Genomic DNA, 19,631 nt, shown 5'->3' with positions numbered 1-19,631 from the left:
CGGCTGGAGCTGGGGGTCAGACTAGATGGCCCAGGAGACCCCTTCTGACTCGCTCTGTTTCTGTGTTTCTCTGTACCCAGAAAGGAGGCAAGATTAGTGACGAGCCAAGCAGCCCCTCTGTTCCAAAGCTCTTCTGCAGCTTGGATCCTTCTGCTTCTCTCATTTAGACCAGGGAGAGGAGAAGAGAGTGAGCTGCCAAGCCAAAATCCAGAGGAACATTCACCTCAGTCTCCAGAGGTTTGCTTGTCAAAATGAGAGGGGTCTGATTTGCCCCCCCTCCTTCCATTCTCAAGATTGTTCTCTGTAGTTAGATAAGATGCAGGAAAAAAGTCATGGGTAAAGCATGAGGGGAAAATCAGATGGAAAGTCCTGATCAGGCTTTTACCTGATTTGCACATTACAGACTGAACAGGATCCAGACAAAATATGCAGCCAAAGTCTGTGCATTCCAAGTTTGCAGTCCCCCCCCCCCACAACACCCGGGGCACCAACCCCCCCCCTCCCCCCCCCCCCCCCGCCCAATGCACTGAGCATCAAGAAAGACCTTTGAAAATGTGCACAAATAAAAGTGTGTCTTTGGAAAATTCACACACTTTAATAAATGGGAAGAGAATGCATTTGTTTCAAATACACACAGAACTGATGCATACCTTTGGAAAAATATGCATAATGTTCACAGTTGTTCATGCAAAAATAAAAATACAAGGTTTACCATCCAATTCAGAACTGTTGAAAACAGCTTTGACTTGGAGATCTTTGATATACTCAGGGTTTTCTGATTAGCACATCTCTTGGCCTGGGAGGAAGCAGGGGCCTTCAGGCATCATTTCAGCATGGGAGGGGGACAACAAAACAGCCCAGGAACAGGGACCTCTAGCAGTCATTTCTGAGGCTTCGTTCACCAGCTCTTCCACATTTGAGCCAGGCGTGCTCAGATGCTCATAGATGCTGTACTTTGGGTGCTACAACCACCTCTGATTTTAAATCAGAATCATGAATAGTAGAGTTGGAAATGGCCTATAAGGCAGACACAGCTAAAGTGCCCCTGGCTGATGGCTGTCCAACTGCCTCCAGTGTGGGAGAGCCCACCACCTCCTGAGGAACTGACTGCATTGGCCTACTGCCGTTACTGTTGGAAGGTTTTTCCTGATGATCGTCTGCAACTGGGCTTCCTGCAACTTGAGCCGGTTATTCTGCATCCTGCAATCTGGGAAAATTGAGACGAGATCCTGGCCCTCCTTTGTGCAACAACATTTTAAGTACTTGCAGAGTATCATGTCTCCCTCAGTCTTCTCTTCTCGTGGCTAGTTTTTTCAGCCTTTCCTCATAGACCTTTGTTTCCAGTCCCATGATCATCTTTGCTGCCATTCTCTGAACTTTCCCCACTTTGTCTGTGACTTTCTAAAATGTTATTGCCCAGAACTGGACACATCACTCAAGATTGGGTCTAACTAGTGCCGAATAGCAGGGAACTAGTGCCTCACATGACCGGGGAGCTGCTCTTCTGTTAATGCAGCCCAAAGCAGTATTAGCCCTTTTGCAGCAACACTGGGGGCTCATATTCTGCTTATGATCTACAACAATTCCAAGATCCTTCTCATTTTGGTTTCCACAGGCTTCATTTGCTGGTCCTTGGGCTTTGTTTATTTACAGATGTGGTATATTCTCTGCAGGTTTGCAGGAAATATGGAGAGGCAACAGACAGACAATCTCCTAAAGCTGCATATCAGTGGGACATACCTGATACGGGAGAGACCAGCAGAAGCTGAGCGCTTTGCAATCAGCATCAAGTAAGCATTTTCTGGTGGCCACTTGCTGGGGATTTCTCTGTGAAGCTTGGCGCAGAGTTCAGATCCTTGGGTCAGATTTCTGTGAGCTTCATAGAAATCCAGTTTGGATGCTCTTTTCAGCTTGCATTTGTACTTTGTTGGACACGGTTGGCCTGAAACATTTCTCTCTCTCCAGCAACTGCTCCATGAAACCAGCGTTGCTGCATTTCATCCATTCATAGTTCCGTTTAGAACAGAATCATTAAGAGGGATGGAATTTATTAGAGGCAGCCCAGTGTGCTTCCTGGGAATCTCTTGAAGCAAATGTGCAGGTGACTTACATGATCTGGTTGCAGCTGTATCACAAGCCGCTCCTTCACAAGGATGGTGCCACCACACTTGGGGTGCCCTTCTTCCCACTTCCTCCAGCTGCTTCAGGGTTGCAGCTCACCCTCAGGGATGAGCCCAGCCTCCACTGCAGCGCTGGCTGGGCTGGGAGGGGGCTGAGTGGTGTCAGATGGGAGGGGCCACTGACAACCCAGACCTCCTGCCTGATTGGTGCCACCTGGAGAAGAGCCTTCAGAGTTCCTTCCGCTGGAACTTCTGCCTGCAGAGGTTGGACAGGTGCAAACACTGCATTGTTTTAAGCTCCTTCTGAACTCGTTGATTTAGGAAGCCTTTTTTTTTACCAATTCTTTTTTTACCAACTTTTTTACCAATTCTGTTTTTAACATTGGATGTTACTCTCTTTTTGTCTTTTTATTGTTCATTACTCCAGAATTGGCTTAGATGTGGACACTGTAGGAATGCTGCATATAAATAAGCCCTGGAAAGGTCAGAACTAGACATTCCTCCCTGCATGTGTGAAGTCCAGTTGCAGCATAATGCCTGGAGGGGTGCTTTGTGCTTTGACCACCTCCCACCCTGTACCCCACTTGCCACCTGATTCTTCTGCTATGAAAACTTGAGTTATGCTAACTTTTGCTCCACTGAATCCTGAATGTCCTTGCCATGCATTCCCTGTTTGGGTGTTTTCTGTCCCATGTGGCAATGGTCAGTCATCAGCCTTTTTTTAGGAGCCGGAGGGAGTTTTCCTTCATTTGTTTGTGATTGATCAGAATCTGTCCCTCCACAGGTTCAATGATGAGGTGAAGCACATTAAGGTGGTCGAAAAGGACAGTTGGATCCACATCACAGAAGCCAAAAAATTTGAAAGCCTCTTGGTATGACATTTCAGGGCAGGGCCTTGATCTGACTTGGGGCTGGATCTTTCAGCATGGAGGAGGGCTGATGGGTTTTGCTCTGCCCCTGCAGGAGCTTGTGGAGTACTACCAAAACCACTCCTTGAAGGAGAGCTTTAAACAGCTGGACACAACCCTGAAGTATCCATACAAGTCTCGGGAACGCACAGCCTCCAGGACCTTGCCTCGGTCTCCTGGTAAGAAAAGGACTTCAGGCTCCTCCCAGGGCGAGGCCAGCCCTGCTGCAAGCATGCTGTGAGGCTTTGCTCCTCTTGGAGCATTTCTGGCCATGTGGCCCCCATGTTGGAGCGTGCAGTTCTTCTTGCCAGATGCTTGGAGCCCTGGTGCTGGCCAGGTTTGCCAGGACTCGTCAGGCACCACGTGCCTCTGGAACCCCCGGCCAAGCTGAAATCAGGGCATGTGGGAGAGGCCTTCTGTCCACCACAAGATGCCTCTTAATTCTTGGAAGTCGTCAAGAAAGGGTTAAAGATGAACTCTCTCCCCCTGCAACTCAGAGAGGGAGCTAGGAAGCTGCCCAAGGGGCTGGGGTTTTGAGGGTTGACAGGGGAGCCCCTGCCTGAGAACAAGCCCCGCCAGGCCCGGCCCGGCCCAGCACACAAGGAGCTGTCCTGCATGGCCCTTGCTGCAGGCTGGCCAGCCAGAGTCCTGTGCTCTGCTCATAAGCTGCATGCTTTTTGCTTGCTTAATGGGGATTGCTGCCTTGCTGACCTCCCCCTTTTGTGTTGAATTTCCACTTTTAATTCTGCCCCCCCCCCTTCTGCTTTCTCCCACTGCTCTGTTTCCCTTTGATCTTTCTGCAGCAGCCTGTGCTTCCTACAATTTTTCCTTTCTCAGTCCTCAGGGCCACAACTTCTCTTCTCAGAATTCCTCCACTCCTTTCTGGTCAGGTATATGTGTACATAGATGGAGATTTCTGTTTGTGTGCATTTGGGTGCATGCAGGAGGAGGAGGAGGAGGTGTGTGTGTGTGTGGGGCGAGGGGGGGGGACCTCTCTCCATCCTTTGAGAAAAAGTGACGCCTGCTGGTAGTTGTAAGAAAAAGCAGCAGTGCCTCGCCACTGATCGCTGGATTACCACCTCAGAGAAAAACATCATCAGGGTAGCTTAAAAACCATGAAGCCCCTTCTTTACACTTTCTGAACTGTGTGAAAATAAATTTATTTCATTCACCCCATTAGGAGAAACAGGAAGAAGAAACAGTTAGAAAGCAATAGAGGATTTTTAAAATAAACAAAAACAAGGGCATTTACAGAGCAATCAAGTGGCCTTCTAGACATCGAAAAGGCCACAGGATTTTTCAGAGTGCCAGAAAAGAGCCCTGACCCCAGCCCTCAGGTCCCTCTGGCTGCTTCTCTGAGGTTGTGAGAGCGACCTCACAGAAGGGGTAAAAGGGAGGGTAGTGGGGTGCTCCAACCCCTTCCCTCTCAGCCACTACTGCAAAGTGGCTGAAGCTGGCAGTCCAGCTGACCTGCAGGGTAGGACAGGATGGGAGGTAAACCTCCGCTCCACACTCCCCCCACAAAATGATCATAATCCTCCAAGTTGCTTGCAGGCATCTTCATTGGATTGGGCTCCAGGCAAATAGTGCTATTTTTATAAGATGTGGCAGTCAAGGAGAAGAAACTTGGGGCTGGAGCTGGCATGTACCTTCCTTGGGGGCCAGGGCCCCACTTGTCTCTCCACCCAGTGTTTCCTTAGTTAGTGCCAGAACGTAGGTGCCAGAAGAGATGCGTAGGGTTGCCACTAAGCAGCCCAGCAGGAGTAGGTGCTTTGTAGCTCCAGCTTTGTGCGACTGGGAACCTCTTGCTTTGCACACTCCCATGTTGCAAAGAGACTGCCTGTGTATGACAAGGCACGGGACTGACCGTTCGTCCCAGAGAGGAGGGAGCTGCACCCAGAGAGCAGCAGCCAACAGGCAGAAGCTGGAGGAGGGGAGTGCAGGAACAGGCGGGGGAGAGGATGCCCTCCTGAGCGCTCGTCCCAGCACCATGCTGGCCACGGCCCCTGCCCCTCAGTCATGAAGCTGTTGGGCTTCCCTAAATGTGGTGCCTTTCCCCTTCTGGAAAGCTGGACCGCTGCTTATTCCTGGCAGGAATTGGGCTGGGCGAAAATTGGCTGATGTTTTTATTGTTTTGCTCATCTCGCCTTTGCCCAGCCACAAGCACTTGTCTCAGTTAGTGCTGGGAAGGGTCAGCCAGGAGATTTCATTTGGCCCTGGACTGAAAGAGGCTCAGCACCCCAGCCCTGGGAGGAGGTGGAGATTGCTGTCCACATCCTTCCCTCCCTTCCACCAGGATACCTGTGGAACTTAGCATGTGTGCAAGGACACTTTGCTTCACCCCCTGCACCTGGGTGCTGATCCTCCAAGGCAAAAGGGCTGGTAAGTGCTGACCAAGAGAAAGTGCATGTTGGTCCCTCTTGTGGTTCTATGCTACTCATTAAAGAAAATTCAGAACCAGCAGAGCTTGCTAAATGAGATTTCCTGGGGCGGTGCTTAAGTCTATATTGTTCTTGTATCTTATCTGATAAAACAAAGTAAACTATGCAAAGTAGTGACAAAATACAAACCAAATTACACACAACAAGAGAAATTGCGTCTGCATTTCCCCCAAGCAGAGCCCACAAAACACCCTACAGTTTTCCTTGAAGCTGGGTCTGGTCATGACTTGATGGAACAAAGCAGGGCCTGTGGATGGATTTTTCTCACAGGATGGATAAGGGGCCCATGGGCCTCTTGCTCAGGAGGCTTCCCTCCCCTGTCTCATCTGCCTACATGTTCCTGTGCCACTGCCATCAGGTTTCTGTGGGGCTTGCACAGGAGGGCACTCTCGTGGACAGCTCAGTTCGGGAGCGTCACACTCATTTGTGTCTTGTGACCCTTCCTGTGCCTATTCCTGTGTCTTTGTTCCAGAAGCATCTTCATTACTTAATTTCTGGCCTCACCTCCAGAAGCATAGCTGAGACCTGCTCTTTTTGTCCTGCTCAAAATTTTGATGAGACTCAAAAGGGAGGTTTTGGAGGTGCAAGCCTTGACGATACCTCTGGTTAGTAAGATGGGGAGGCAGAGGAGAGCGAAAGGAGGTGGTTAGAGGGATTAGATGAAAGAGGAACCTCCACAGGAAATGGGTACTGGGGCAAATAGACAAAAGGGTATACCGGGAGGAGGAGGCCCGTTGCAGGAGGATTCTTCGCAAGGCTAAGGCTGATTACGAGCTGAGACTTGCCAAGAATATCAAGGGCAACAAAAAGGGCTTCTTTCAGCATGTAAATAGGAAAAGGAAGGGGAGACAAGTGGTGGGACCACTAAATAAGGAGGAAGGAGATCCAGTGACTGATATGAGGGAACAGGCACAGATGCTAAATGACTATTTGGCCTCTGTGTTCTCCCCAAAGCAGGAGGGGGGAGATTCGCATAGGAGATTAGATGAGGCTGGGGACTTAGGGCCACAGAATAGAGTCACCCCCCTAGAAGTCGAGGGGCTCCTCAGGGCATTGGACATTACCGAGGCGCCAGGCCCTGACAGCTTACACCCGAGAGTACTTAGAGAGTTGGCAGGGGTTCTCTCACGCCCGCTGGCCTCCATTTTTGAGGCCTTGTGGAGAACGGGTGAAGTTCCAGAGAACAGGAGGGTGGCATCAGTGGTCCCAATTTTCAAAAAGGGTAGTAGATGGGACATGGGGTATTACAGACCAGTTAGCCTTACGTCCATTGTAGGAAAAACAATGGAAAGGCTCATAATAGAGAGAGATCTAGCAATGCTAAATACGGAAGGGAGGCTGGCAACCACACAACATGGCTTCCGCAAAAAGGTCCTGCCAGACAAACCTTGTGGAATTCTATGACAAGGTTTCGAGGTGGCTGGATGGAGGGGATGCAGTGGATGTGGTATACCTGGATTTCAGCAAGGCCTTTGACAGAGTGCCCCATGATATCCTGGTGGAGAAACTGAGGAGTTTTGGGATACGCCAAAGCACTGTCCGGTGGATTAGGGCATGGTTGACTGACCAAATGCAGAGGGTAACCATTAGTGGGGAATTGTCGGGATGGTGGCCAGTGACAAGCGGGGTCCCCCAGGGCTCTGTTCTGGGGCCGATCCTGTTTAATCTTTTCATTAATGACATGGAAGAAGGGGTGAACAGTCTGCTGATCAAATTCGCAGACGACACTAAAACTGGAGCAGTGGCCACAACTGAGGAGCAGGTACTCCAGATCCAAAAGGATCTGGACAGACTTTGGAAGTGGGCAGGAGACAACAGGATGGCGTTCAATGTGGAGAAGTGCAAGGTCTTGCACTTGGGACATAGGAATGGGTGTCATAAATGCAGGTCAGGGGACAAGTGGCTGGAGAGCAGCGCTTGTGAAAGGGACCTCGGGGTGCTGGTCGCCTGCAGGCTGAACATGAGCCAGCAGTGCGATGCGGTGGCCAAGAGGGCGAACGCCACCCTTGGTTGCATAGCCAGAAGCGTGGCTTCTAGATTAAGAGAGGTATTACTACCACTCTATAAGACTCTGGTGCACCCACAACTGGAGTATTGTGCTCAGTTTTGGGCCCCTCGTTACAGAAAGGATGTAGCCAGGGCAGAGTCAGTGCAGCGTAGGGCCACAAGGTTGGTGGCCGGTTTGCAGGGGATGCCGTATGAGGCGAGACTGAGGGAACTGGGTCTCTTCAGCCTGGAGAAGAGGAGACTCAGAGGGGATATGTTGGCGACATGCAGGTATGTGAGGGGATGTCACACGGAGATGGGTAGAGACCTGTTCTCCTTTGCAGAGGAAGGCAGGGCGCGCTCCAACGGAGCAAAGCTCAGGGAGCCAAGGTTTCGTTTGGATGCCAGGAAGCACTTCCTGACAGTCAGGACCCCGAGGGTGGGAATGGGCTTCCACGGGAGGTTGTTGAGGCCCCATCGGTGAGAGTGTTCGAAGACAGGCTGGACATGCACATGGTGGGCATGTCGTGAGCAAAGCCAGCTGGTGCCGAAGGTCAGACTAGATGGCCCGGGAGCCTCCTTCTGACTCGCTATGTTTCTATGTTTCTATTTACATCGAACCTTATGGGGAATATTGACTTGGGTCCCAACCAATTTGAGTCGCAACCAGAGTCATTGAACAGATTAAGTTTGTGAGGCAAGGTTCCACTGTTTAATTAGTTATTATTATGAGTCTTTCCTACAATAGAGATAAGGCTAACTGGTCTGTAATTCCCCCCGTCCCTTCAACTACCCTTTTTAAAAAATTGGGACCACTGACACCACCCTCCAGTCCTCCAGTCCTCTGGAACCTCCCTCTTTCTCCATGAGACCAACAGGCGTGAGAGTACCCCTGCCATCTCCGGAAGTACTCTTGAGTGTAGCCCGTCAGGGCCCAGTGCCTTTGTAATCTCCAGTGCCCTGAGGGGCTCCTGGACTTTTAGGGCAGGGCGGGGGGGTTGACTCTAATCTGTGGCCCTAAATCCCTGGTCTCATCCAGTCCCTCATGTAGATCTCCCCTGTCCTGCTTTGGGGAGAACCCAGAGGCAAAATACTCATTTAGCATCTGTTCCTGTTCCTTCACCTCAGTCACTGGATCCCTTCCCTCCTTATTTAGCGGTCCCACTACCTGTCTTCTTCTTGCTATTTACATGCTGATAGAAGCCCTTTTGCTATTTGCTAGTCTGAGCTCATAATCTGCCTTAGCCTTGGGAAGAATCCTTCTGCAACGAGCCGCCTCCTCCCGGGATACCCTTTTGTCTACTTGCCCCAGTACCCATTTCCTATGGAGGTTCCTCTTGCATCTAATCCTTCTTACTCTTCACATCCACAACAGTTCTCTCCTTTGCCTCTCTGCCTTGCTAACTAGCGGTATCATCAAGGCTTTGAACTGATCCTGTTCAAATACCTCCCTTTGAAATTTCAAAAGACAAGAGATTTATCAATGAATGCAGGCAACCCAGCACCTGACTTGCTCTGTTTGTAAAATGCTATTTTAGCCTTTCCCCCTTTTTGCTGAATCATAGAATCATGGAATAGTATAGTTGGAAGGGGCTACGAGGACCCCCTGCTGTTGCTGGGCAACAGTTAACACCACCCCACTCACTCACTCACTCACTCAGATGGCTCTCCTTTCTGCAGTTGTGCCTAACTGTCTTGACTGGGGATCAGATGATGATGTGAGCTGGATTGTGCTTTACACCAAAACAGAAGGCAGCAAAGTTGCAGCAGTGAAAGCGACACCATGTAATTACACTTACCCAGAAGAGACAACCATGCAAGGGGTTGAGACTGCTGTCTGTAGCCTTGCAGACATTCAAAAAGAAGCAGAGCGGTCCCTGGGTGGCCTGCACAGGCCGAGGCTTGTGCTGCCCAGGCCTGTCCTCTGAAATTCACTCCAGTAGGCACAAGAAGCCCAGCCAGAGCTCAGGTTGAACTGAGAAGTGTGGCCCCACAGAGGGATGGAGCAGTTGGGCAGTGCAGGATGCTTCCTCACCCACCTCCCTTGATTTGTCCACAGTCTTCACACCTCGGGTCGTAGGGACGGCAGTGGCAAGATACAACTTTGCCGCACGGGACATGCGGGAACTCTCATTACGAGAAGGGGACGTTGTCAAGATCTACAGCCGGATAGGCGGCGACCAGGGCTGGTGGAAAGGAGAGACCAATGGAAGGGTGAGTGATCTTTCTTCCTTCATCTGAAGCACAGAGGCCATTTTTCCCAGTTACAATGGAACAGTCCATGACAGCACAGCAAGGCAGCTGCTTCAGACCTCCTGTTCCCTCTGAGCTTTTCTGCAGTCCCAAGGAGCACCCAGCTTCTCAGAGAGTTTCCCAGGCAGAGAGGTGGGGGCAGAGCAGATGGATCCCATGCGCCATGGCAGGGAAACCATTTCAGCCAGTCACCAGATCACTCTTGCCCTCAGATGCTGGGTGGTGGGATGGGGATCCTGCAGGATAAGAGCTCCCTTGTGTCTGGCATCACTCAGAGTGCATTTTGGGTCAGGCGAGAGTTACCAGTGACCTGAAACCCTCTGAAATTTGGGTCTCTGGTGAGTCAAGAGAGTCAGTGCCTTCAACTCCTCGCAAAATCAGCATAAAGGAAGCCCCTGCCCCTGTGAGTCCATCCCTGGGCTGCACCCCAGGATGCCTGCCTTGCCCTACTTCTTCGGTCCAACCCAGCCCTCAGTCTTGCAGGCCTGTGGCTTTGGCTTCCCCCTTGCTACCAGCTCAAATGCAGCCCATCACTTTCCGTGGTTCCTTGAGGGGAACTGGTAATGCGAACACGGATGGAAAATGTAGGACCTTGGATAGCTCCCTGTGGGTCCTGCTGTTGGCTAGCACTCTCTCGGGAGGAAAATAGGAGGGTGTTGTCTCTGCAGGGAGCTAATGCCAGTTGAAGCTTTATGTAGGCTGAAAATACTTGCAGTGTGCTGCAAGCCCTCTTGGAGAACTGCAAAATTACAGAGCCTTCAAGGACTCGGCTACTTCCTCCACGACATGGTGCCCATTTCTCACTCATTTATTCACTTCTCCCTGCTGCAGATTGGCTGGTTTCCTTCAACCTACGTGGAGGAAGAGGGTGTGCAATGACTGTCAAATGTACAGGTGCCGTTGGCAGATGCCCGAGAGCACTTCTGGGAGAGCACATGTCCGTCCCTGGAGCGCCAAGTGAAAGTGACTGTGCCTTTTTAGCACAAACTGAAGACGCAAGAGCCTATTTTACAAATCTGAAAAAGTGTGTGGGGGCGGGGGGGGAGCATACACATGCAATAACGTGGGATATATGCACACGTGCGTGGGCATGGGGTTCAGAGAGATTTAGCTGTTTCTCATTGATGATCGTACTTGTAACAGTCTGATGTAAGGAAACGCTTGTGGAAAGCCATGGGGCAGGCAAAGGGAGGCCCGTGGCCAGATTAAGGGTTCTGCCCCTGCTCTGTTTGTGACCCAGTCAGTAGAGGCTGGACCAAAAGCACCACAGGAGTGGGGGCAGGATTGGATGGGATCTCTTGTTCCGGGGGAAGGTGTTTGGAGGTGGAGACCCCGCTTTCTGCTGGTGGCAGCAGTGGGAAGGTTGCCAAGGTCCCAAGACATTTAGAAGGAGTCCCTTAGGCAGAGAACCCCTCCAGAGGCTCTTGGTCACATGTCCCACCATCTTCCTACCCTGGCACTGGTATAATGTGGCAAGAGAGGCCACTGGGCACAGCTGGTCCAGTTGACTGAAGAAATAAGTCTGCGACTTCCTCTGGTGACCCTACTGCCTCACCATCCCCGCTCCCTGAGTCAATCTGCAGTGGGCCACTGGTGTTCAGATTCTCTGGGGTCTCACAGGTGTCCCAGGCACAGTGGTTAATGATTGCAGTGATGATGATTCCAGGAGAAGGAAAGGTGAGTTGACGGCTGTGCAGTATGTGCTGCAGAATGCACCCCGCTTGGGTGGAATGTGGCACTGATGTCCTCCCCAGGGCGCACAAGCAGTGCCACGGTCTTCTGGTGCTTTCTCTCCTCTATGCAGACTTCTCATTTGCGAGATCTCGCCCCATTCCTGCCCAGGTTGGCTCTGCCTCCCCTGTCCCTTCACAAGTAGCAACTTGGAAGGGACACCCCCCTCCCTCCCTCCCGCCGCGCCCTGGAAGCATGTCCCACACAGTTGCCAGTGCTTTGGGAGTAGCAACCAGACACGTCTCTTCAGTGCACATCCTCAGCACGTCTGGGAAGCAGTACTCCGCTCTCCCTTACATGTGTGGTGACTTCAGGTCTCTGGTGCAGAGTCCCCCCGTTACACCCTGATGCAAAGTTAGCATTTTCTCTTTGGGAGGTGGCTTGTTCTTAAATGTGTTCCTTTTCCTATTTGCAAAAAGATTTTTCTGTTATAATATTCAAATACTGGCGACCTTCCTGCTAATTTGTCAAGAGACATGGGTTCCAAATCAGAGGTTTCACACATCCCCCACCCCACATCACACACACACACACACATACGGCAGTTTCACTCATCTGATAGATGTTTTGGCCACCCTCAAAATTCCTTGAATATTGTGATGATGGAGAAACTTGGCATTTCAGCGGCAGTTCATGTTGCACAGCAAATCCTCTGCGGGTGCCCATGCATCAGCTCGCATGGAACCTTCTCCAACGTGCTTCCAATAAGTGCATCCATGGCATGCGTCTTTTCAGCACCCTGAGCGTCCCTTCTGCCTAAATTCAAAGATGCCCCATTTTGCAGTGATCTTTTCAATGCCACACATAAACCCAGAAAAGCTTTGGGAAATTAGTGGGCTTTGTCCATACTTTCAAAATGAGAGGATTTCATGGCCTGAGATGCCACAGGGAAAAAAGCCACTCTGCAGGTCTGCACCCCTTTTTCTGGCCCAGTTGCTGCCTTGCTTCAGAACTTGGAGGTGTTGAGGGGCCTCTAACACTGTGGCTGGGAAAGGAGACTAATCCCTCAATGACTTCCCTCTGAAATGGGACCAGTTCTCAGTGGCCCCATTTATAGATGGAGTGGGGGGTAGGGGTCTGAGACTGATCCTGGGTAACTGGAGCCTCTTGTGCTTGGAGACCAAAAGCGGCGTCCAAAATTAAGTTCCGTCCACTGGCAGAAGTGGAATTCCCAGGTCCCTTCCCCCACAGCAGTCTTTCTAGCCTCCTGAAAAGATGCCTGGAGCATAAGGCAAGTGGATCCCAGCCTTATTCCAGTTAAACATGGATCAGATGGAGCTGTTAATCTGGACTTTGGGGGCCCTGAATTTTCTTGATCAAGCTCATCCCTTCTCTGGTCTGCCTCCAGGCTAGGAAATGGCAGAATTTTGTCACATTCTCTCTCTCTCGACATTTGAAGGAGCTCCTTTTGAAGGGAGAAAGGAAGGCAGCAGTGGAATTGGGAAAACCACATGTCTCTCTTGCTTTCCTCTCTCCTTTGGGGGAAAAAAGTGGAAAGCCTTGCCAAAGGGCTCCTCCTTCAAGATAGTGACATTTTGATTTTTTCCAATTAAAGATCAATTTGGCACCAGTAAAAAGGTTGCCACCAGATCTCTGGAAAATAGCAGGGGCCAGAAAGAATATAGAGAAGGATCCCTTGACAAACAGGAAATCTCACTTCCTCCAGTTAGCTCAGCATGGCAATGCCATCTTGATCATCATCCAAGATGGAGTCTGAACAAATTCAAAAGGTTTGTTACATGGAAATAAGGTGGTTGAGATGGAAAGAAGGGTGTTCCTTTTTTAAAATTGGTGTAGGGTTTTTTCTCCCTCTGTATGGAATTATTTTGTTTATAATTATTGACCAAGTTGTCACCACCATATATATTTGTGAATAAGAAAGGAAGGGTTTTTATGATGACAATGGAAATATTGTACATATATTTTAATTGATTTTACAAAAACAAAATTTTCTAAGGAACTGTAACAATGAGAAGCAACAACATTATGTAAATTCTTTGATTAATTTGTTTTGTTTTTATTCAGTTTCTCTTGCACTACCCTAAACTGGGGCCAGAGAGGTGGTAGAATATGTATGTATGTATGTATGTATGTATGTATAATTATAGTGATGAGAATCATTTGAGGGCTAGTTTATGGCTGGGGGGGAAATCCTAATCCATTTGTGAATGCTTTTAATGCAACCAGAATTAGCTGCTAATTAGAAACACCCCTGCATGTATGTTTGTTTAAAGTTACAGGACATGATCTAAGGGGTTTCTCTAGCAAACAAAATACTGTGTGATTTTGTTGACAGTCCCCACACCATACCTTTTGAAGATTTTTTTTTTTTTTTTACCACAAATAAATGTCTATTCCTCTTTGGTAGAATAGGGATGGCAGGTGTGTTTGTCTCTTGTCTACACAATATAACACATGGAACCCCTGGGTTTACCTGTCTGTCTCTGTACATTTCAATATGGTTTTCTCATTTAGAAGAAGGAAAAACAAAGGCAAAGATAAACAATGCACTTTTAAATGCTGAAGAGCATGTCCACTAAAAATGCTTAAAGCTAACTCAGAAGCCAGGGGGCTGGACTTCTTCCTCTCTTAAACACCACCAAAAAAGTGAGATTGCATTTCTCTGCCTGGGCAGAGTTTCAATGGATCTCTTTTGGAAAGAGCATAAAGGAAACGATGGTGACTTCAAGCAGATGGAGAAATGCTAATTTTTCTTCACAGGTGTTAGTGCTTGTTCCAGGAATGTGGAACAGCTTCCAATGCAATTAACAGAAGTATGTTCATGTATCAGTGTGTATCTCTTTGCAGTCACGTTACAATGGCTCTGTGCACCATAATGCATTTCTGGAAATGTTTTATTCCCAACTGCATGGGAGCAATGCAGGGTCAACAAGCAGTGCGGGTCCTGCCTGGCAGGAGCGCCTGAATCGCCCGTCTTGCTTTACTTGCGCAGAATCCCTCCTTTAGCGTTCTTCTCTCTCCACCATCCAGCTGCAGTGCAGGTTTCGCAGGGTAAAAACCGGACGTGGCCTCAGGGGTCGCGCCTCGGGTGGCGAGAGCAGCGCAGCGAGGGGCGCCCGGAGCCGAGCGCCCGCCGCGCCCCCGCCGCCTGGCCAATGAGAGCGGCGCCCCTCGGGCCGCGAGGCCAGGGTCCAGCTGCGCCTCGCCGGCGGCGCGCGCGAGGAGACCTGCGCCGGCGCGCTCACGAGCGGCGCCGGGTCGCGGCGAGCATCTCGCGTAGCGAGTCAGCCGAGCGGGCAGCAGGGCCTGCTTGCGGGGCCGGAGGCGAGCTGAAGCGGTCTGCCCGAGGCACGCTGCTACCGCCGCGGGAGCGGGACTTTTCCGCCACCCGGGCTTCCGCGGGCTCCGGCGACCCGGAGGGGCTTCCGCCGCCCTGAGTGCGGGCTCCGCTCGGCGCCTCCTTCCGCGGCCTTTGTGCGCGCCGGTGCCGCGCCTGCGACGGTCCGAGCGTCGGGCGACGGCTCTCCGGTCGGCGCGGTTTCTTCGTCCACCCCGTGGCGGGCGCGAGGCTGGGGATGGCGGGGCCTCTGCGGGCCTCTGCCTGGCGCGCGCGCCGCGCGCGCGAGGCAGCCCCGACCCGCGGGCCGAACCCGTCCCTCCCTCCCTCCCAGGCGCTGACGCGTAACTTTTCTTCCGCAGGACGGCACGGACTTGGGGGCTGGCCGCCGCTGCACCCGCAACCCAGCGCCCTCTGTCCCCCCTCGTCGATGTTTCCCGGCGGAGGGGGGTGTGACTGAAAGCAGGCGGGATCCCGGTGGTGGAGGAGGAAGAGGAGTGAGATTTTACGCTGCGTTTTCGGAGAAAAGGCCGGCAAGTCGCAGCCAGACTTACGAGGTAAACAGAGCTGGCCGTTTTTGTGGGCTGGGCTGTGGATCGCACGCACCGCGTGGGTGGGCGGTGTGCCAGCAGAGACCCCTGCGGGGCTGTCGGGGCTCACGGACGCCGCCGCCTGCCAGCCTGCTCAGACTTTCCCGCGTCCTCTGAGCTGAACTGCAACCGTCACAGCCGGTGGGGGAGAAATGAATTCCCCCAAAAACAGTATGTGGGTTTGTTGCGATGCCAAGTGTTTGGGGTTGGGTTGGGTTGGGCTTCAGTGGGCAATTCGGACCCCTCAGCTATAGGAAAGGCCTGTTTCTGTCGGGGAAGAAAATGGCCAGAATGAACAGAGCAGCTTGTGTGTCTGAACTCTCTGGAAGTCTGGCAGCTGTTGCTCTGAGCACCTGCAGTTGAAAACGTGCCACCACCGTTTTAGCTCCATATGTCCTTCTGTAAAATGTGAACAGCATGTGTAAATGCTTTTGTGTGTGCCTGTGTGGGAACTGCAGTGGAGTGAAGTTCTGTGGCATGCACCCATGCCGGTGTCACCCCTGGTTTCAACATGTGGGAGACCTGGGTGCACACTCCGCTGGCTCATTGGCTGGATCGATGGCGGAGCTGCTGCATCAGGACAGGTTGGCCAAAGGGAATGTTTGCTCTTGGACTAAAACACTTGGCTGGTTTTGAGTGTATCTTGAAGTACTAAGTTCATAAACTGGGAACATCTGTACATGGCCTGGAATGCATCTTTCCTCTTTGCCAGCACCTGTAATACGAATGGGCAGTCCGCCTCTAGCATGTATGTAGGTTCAGTTTTCAGACCAGCTTACTGCTGCTTCCTGGTGAAGCGCTGTTTCCATGGCATAGCACTTGCTTGGCAGGGAGAAGAAATCCCTGGAATCCCACCCACAGGTCCAATGCGGCACTTTGGCCCACATAATTTGGCAGAAACTCTGAGAAACATAGAAACAAAGCGAGTCAGGAGGGGTCTCCCGAGCCATCTAGTCTGACCCCTGCCTCCAACTGGTTCCACTCATGACATGCCCACCATGCACATGTCTAGCCTATCCTTGAACACACTCACCAATGGGGCTTCAGCCACCTCCCATGGAAGCCCATTCCATACCCTCAGAGTCCTAACTGCTTCCTGGCATCCAAACTGAATCTTGGTTCCCTGAGCTTTGCTCCATTGGAGCGCGTCCTGCCCTCCTCTGCAGGGGAGAACAGGTCTCCACCCACCTGCGTGTGATGCAGTGGATGTGGTATACCTGGATTTCAGCAAGGCCTTTGACAAAGTTCCCCATGATATTCTGGTGGAGAAACTGAGGAGTTTTGGGATACAGCAAAGCACTGTCCGGCGGATTAGGGCATGGTTGACTGACCAAAAGCAGAGGGTAACCATTAGTGGGGAATCATCAGGATGGTGGCCAGTGACAAGCGGGGTCCCCCAGGGCTCTATCCTCGGGCTGATCCCGTTTAATCTTTTCATTAATGACATGGAAGAAGGGGTGAACAGTCTGCTGATCAAATTCACAGACTAAAACTGGAGCAGTGGCCACAACTGAGGAGCAGGTACTCCAGATCCAAAAGGATCAGGACAGACTATCGAAGTGGGCAGGAGGCAACAGGATGGCGTTCAATGTGGATAAGTGCAAGGTCTTGCACTTGGGGCATCGGAATGGGTGTCGTAAGTACAGGTTAGGTGACAAGTGGCTGGAAAGCAGCACTTGTGAAAGGGACCTCGGGGTGCTGGTTGACTGCAGGCTGAACATGAGCCAGCAGTGCGATGCGGTGGCCAAGAGGGCAAACGCCACCCTGGGTTGCATAGCCAGAAGTGTGGCTTCTAGATCGAGAGGGGTATTACTACCACTCTGAAGGACTCTGGTGCACCCACAACTGGAGTATTGTGCTCAGTTTTGGGCCTATCATTGCAGAAAGGATATAGCCAGGTTAGTGTCAGTGCAGCATAGGGCCACAAGGTTGGTGGCCGGTTTGCAGGGGATGTGGTATGAGGCGAGACTGAGGGAACTGGGTCTCTTTAGCCTGGAGAAGAGGAGACCCCGAGGGGATCTGTTGGCGACATACAGGTATGTGAGGGGGTGTCACACAGAGGTGGGCAGAGACCTCTTCTCCCCTGCAGAGGAGGGTAGGATGTGCTCCAACAGAGCCAAGCTCAAGGAACCATGCTTCAATTTGGATGCCTGGAACCACTTCCTGACAGTTTGGACAGTTAGCACAGGGGTGTCCAAACTTTTTGCAAGGAGGGCCAGATTTGGTGAGGTGAAAATGTGTGGGGCCGACCATTCAGCCTGACATTCTTTGAACCATTAACATTAAATGCAAATGAACTATTTTATGAAAGACTAAACAAATAACTTAACTGCAGTAATGTGAAGGGTGATACTGAGATCCTGACTGCATTATATAGGCCAGGTCTGGCTCAAAACAGTGGTTGTGATGTACAAAATGTTACGCAGGTGAAAGTCACTTAGTCTCATCCTCACGCGGTTCTTGTTCATAACCGAGAATGTCTGCTCGCACAAGTATGTCGAACCAAACAAGCTCAGCATTTTCTTACAAATGTTCGAATCTCTTGGAACCTGTCTGTATCCAGCTGGCGGTAAAAGTTGACAAGAGGGAGCTGTTGGTGCCGACTGCGACAGTCAATGAGCTCCAGCTGCAGGTGGTCTGGAGCATCATCAGGGTCCACAGAGAAAAGGAGATGAAAAAAGCCTGATCTCCTTTTCAATAGCTGCAAAATCCCGAAAGCGCTGTTGAAACGCCTCAGCCAGAGATGAGATGTCCACTTCATACCTCCTTATTTGCGCACTCATATTGTTCTGTGGAAAACTGGTCATTATTTCCTGCAGCATCCTGCAGAAATGTGTGGTACTGGGCTGCGTTTGTGACAGATGCCTTTGGAAAAGTAGCAGCTTGGTCCCAAAGGCTTTGATATGTGAATACAGTTGGCTACAGGGGCATTTTGCCCCTGAAGGCTCGTGTTCAGCACGTTCAGATGTCGTGTTATGTCAACTAAAAATCCAAAATCAGCCAGCCAAACAGGATCAGATAGCTCTGGCATCGGTTGTCCCTTTTTTGCCAAGAATTGTCCGATCTCCTCCCTAAGAGAGTAGAAGCGCTGCAGTGCAGACCCCCAAGTGAGCCATCTTACCTTGTTGTGATACACAACATCTCCGTATTCAGCCTGGATGTCGAGTAGAAACTGTTGAAACTGGCGGTGGCACAGGGCTTTGGAGTAAATATAATTAATAGCCTTCATCACCGGTTTCATAACATGATCATATTTCAGATGTTGGCACAGAGATGGGTAGAGACCTGTTCTCCCCTGCAGGGGAAGGCAGAACGTGCTCCAATGGAGCAAAGCTCAGGGAGCCAAGGTTCCATTTGGATGCCAGGAAGCACTTCCTGACAGTCAGGACCCCGAGGGTGTGGCATGGGCTTCCACGGGAGGTTGTTGAGGCCCCATCGGTGGGGGTGTTCATAGATAGGCTGGACATGCACATGGTGGGCATGTCGTAAGCGGAGCTGGCTGGAGCCGCGGGTGAGACTAGATGCCCCGGGAGTCCCCTTCTGACTTGCTCTGTTTCTAGGTTACTCGGGTGTAACCCATCGGCCTGGCACATTTGTAACCTGCAGTGCCCTGAGGAGCCCGTCAACTTCTAAGGGTGTGACTGTAATCTGTGCCCCTAAGTCCCTGGTCTCATCCAATCTCCCATGTGCATCTCCCCCATCCTGCTTTGGAGAGAAGACAGAGGCAAAATAGTCATTTAGCATCTGTGCCTGTTCCCTCACATCAGTGACTGGATCCCCTTCCTCCTTATTAAGCAGTCCCACTACCTGTCTCCCCTTCCTCTTGCTATTTACATGCTGATAGAAACCATTTTTTGGAATAAATTTTATTATTGTTTTCTACAAACTAAAAAAGAAACTAAAACACATCAGTCATCAGAAACATCAGACCTGCTGGGTCAGCCCCCCATTTTTTTTTTATAACAGTTTGTAAATATATTCAAATCTACGCATAGTCCCGTTTCTCTAGCTAGTGATAAAAAGTTCCATGTTTGATCGATGTATCCTCTTTCTCCTTCAGAGACAAAGTCAGTCTGTCCATTTCAGCCCAATCCAGAATCTTTTTTAAAGTCAGTTCATCAGTGGGTGGTTCTTCACTCCTCCAATGCTGGGCAAATGCAATCCTTGCCACAGTAATTACATGTAAAATCAAATACATAGCTTGTTTATCGACATCATCAGGTACACTGCCTAGTAAAAAAACTTCAGGTTTAAATATTAAAGATTTTTGTAACATTTCCTCAAGCCATTTATGAATTTTAGCA

At 50.7% G+C, this 19,631-nt stretch overlaps 2 protein-coding genes across 6 annotated transcripts in view; both read left to right on the top strand.

The window, feature by feature from the left end:
- Positions 1-13,078, top strand: part of VAV2 (vav guanine nucleotide exchange factor 2) — a 115,391-nt gene extending 102,313 nt beyond the window's left edge. For 2 of the 5 annotated variants that reach the window (XM_044453118.1, XM_044453116.1), the window contains exons 23-28: positions 1,674-1,790; positions 2,905-2,992; positions 3,084-3,207; positions 3,832-3,918; positions 9,515-9,669; positions 10,540-13,078. In XM_044453118.1, coding sequence (XP_044309053.1) covers positions 1,674-1,790; positions 2,905-2,992; positions 3,084-3,207; positions 3,832-3,918; positions 9,515-9,669; positions 10,540-10,587 — 619 coding nt within the window. In that variant the 3' untranslated portion in view covers positions 10,588-13,078. Of the gene's footprint in view, positions 1-1,673; positions 1,791-2,547; positions 2,582-2,904; positions 2,993-3,083; positions 3,208-3,831; positions 3,919-9,514; positions 9,670-10,539 lie in introns of those variants that run through there. The other 3 variants (XM_044453119.1, XR_006416893.1, XM_044453120.1) reach the window with 3 other exon arrangements.
- The window catches only part of SARDH (sarcosine dehydrogenase), a 61,619-nt gene continuing 53,352 nt past the window's right edge, over positions 11,365-19,631 (top strand). The window contains exons 1-3 of the mRNA XM_044453048.1: positions 11,365-11,385; positions 14,839-14,937; positions 15,100-15,294. Coding sequence (XP_044308983.1) covers positions 11,365-11,385; positions 14,839-14,937; positions 15,100-15,294 — 315 coding nt within the window. The remainder of the gene's footprint in view (positions 11,386-14,838; positions 14,938-15,099; positions 15,295-19,631) is intronic.

The sequence above is a fragment of the Varanus komodoensis genome, unplaced genomic scaffold (assembly GCF_004798865.1).
Source record: "Varanus komodoensis strain SLA01 unplaced genomic scaffold, ASM479886v1 scaffold77, whole genome shotgun sequence".
Lineage (NCBI taxonomy): Eukaryota > Metazoa > Chordata > Lepidosauria > Squamata > Varanidae > Varanus > Varanus komodoensis.
The sequence above is the reverse complement of the archived record's forward strand: the minus strand, read 5'-3'. Positions and strand labels throughout refer to the sequence as shown.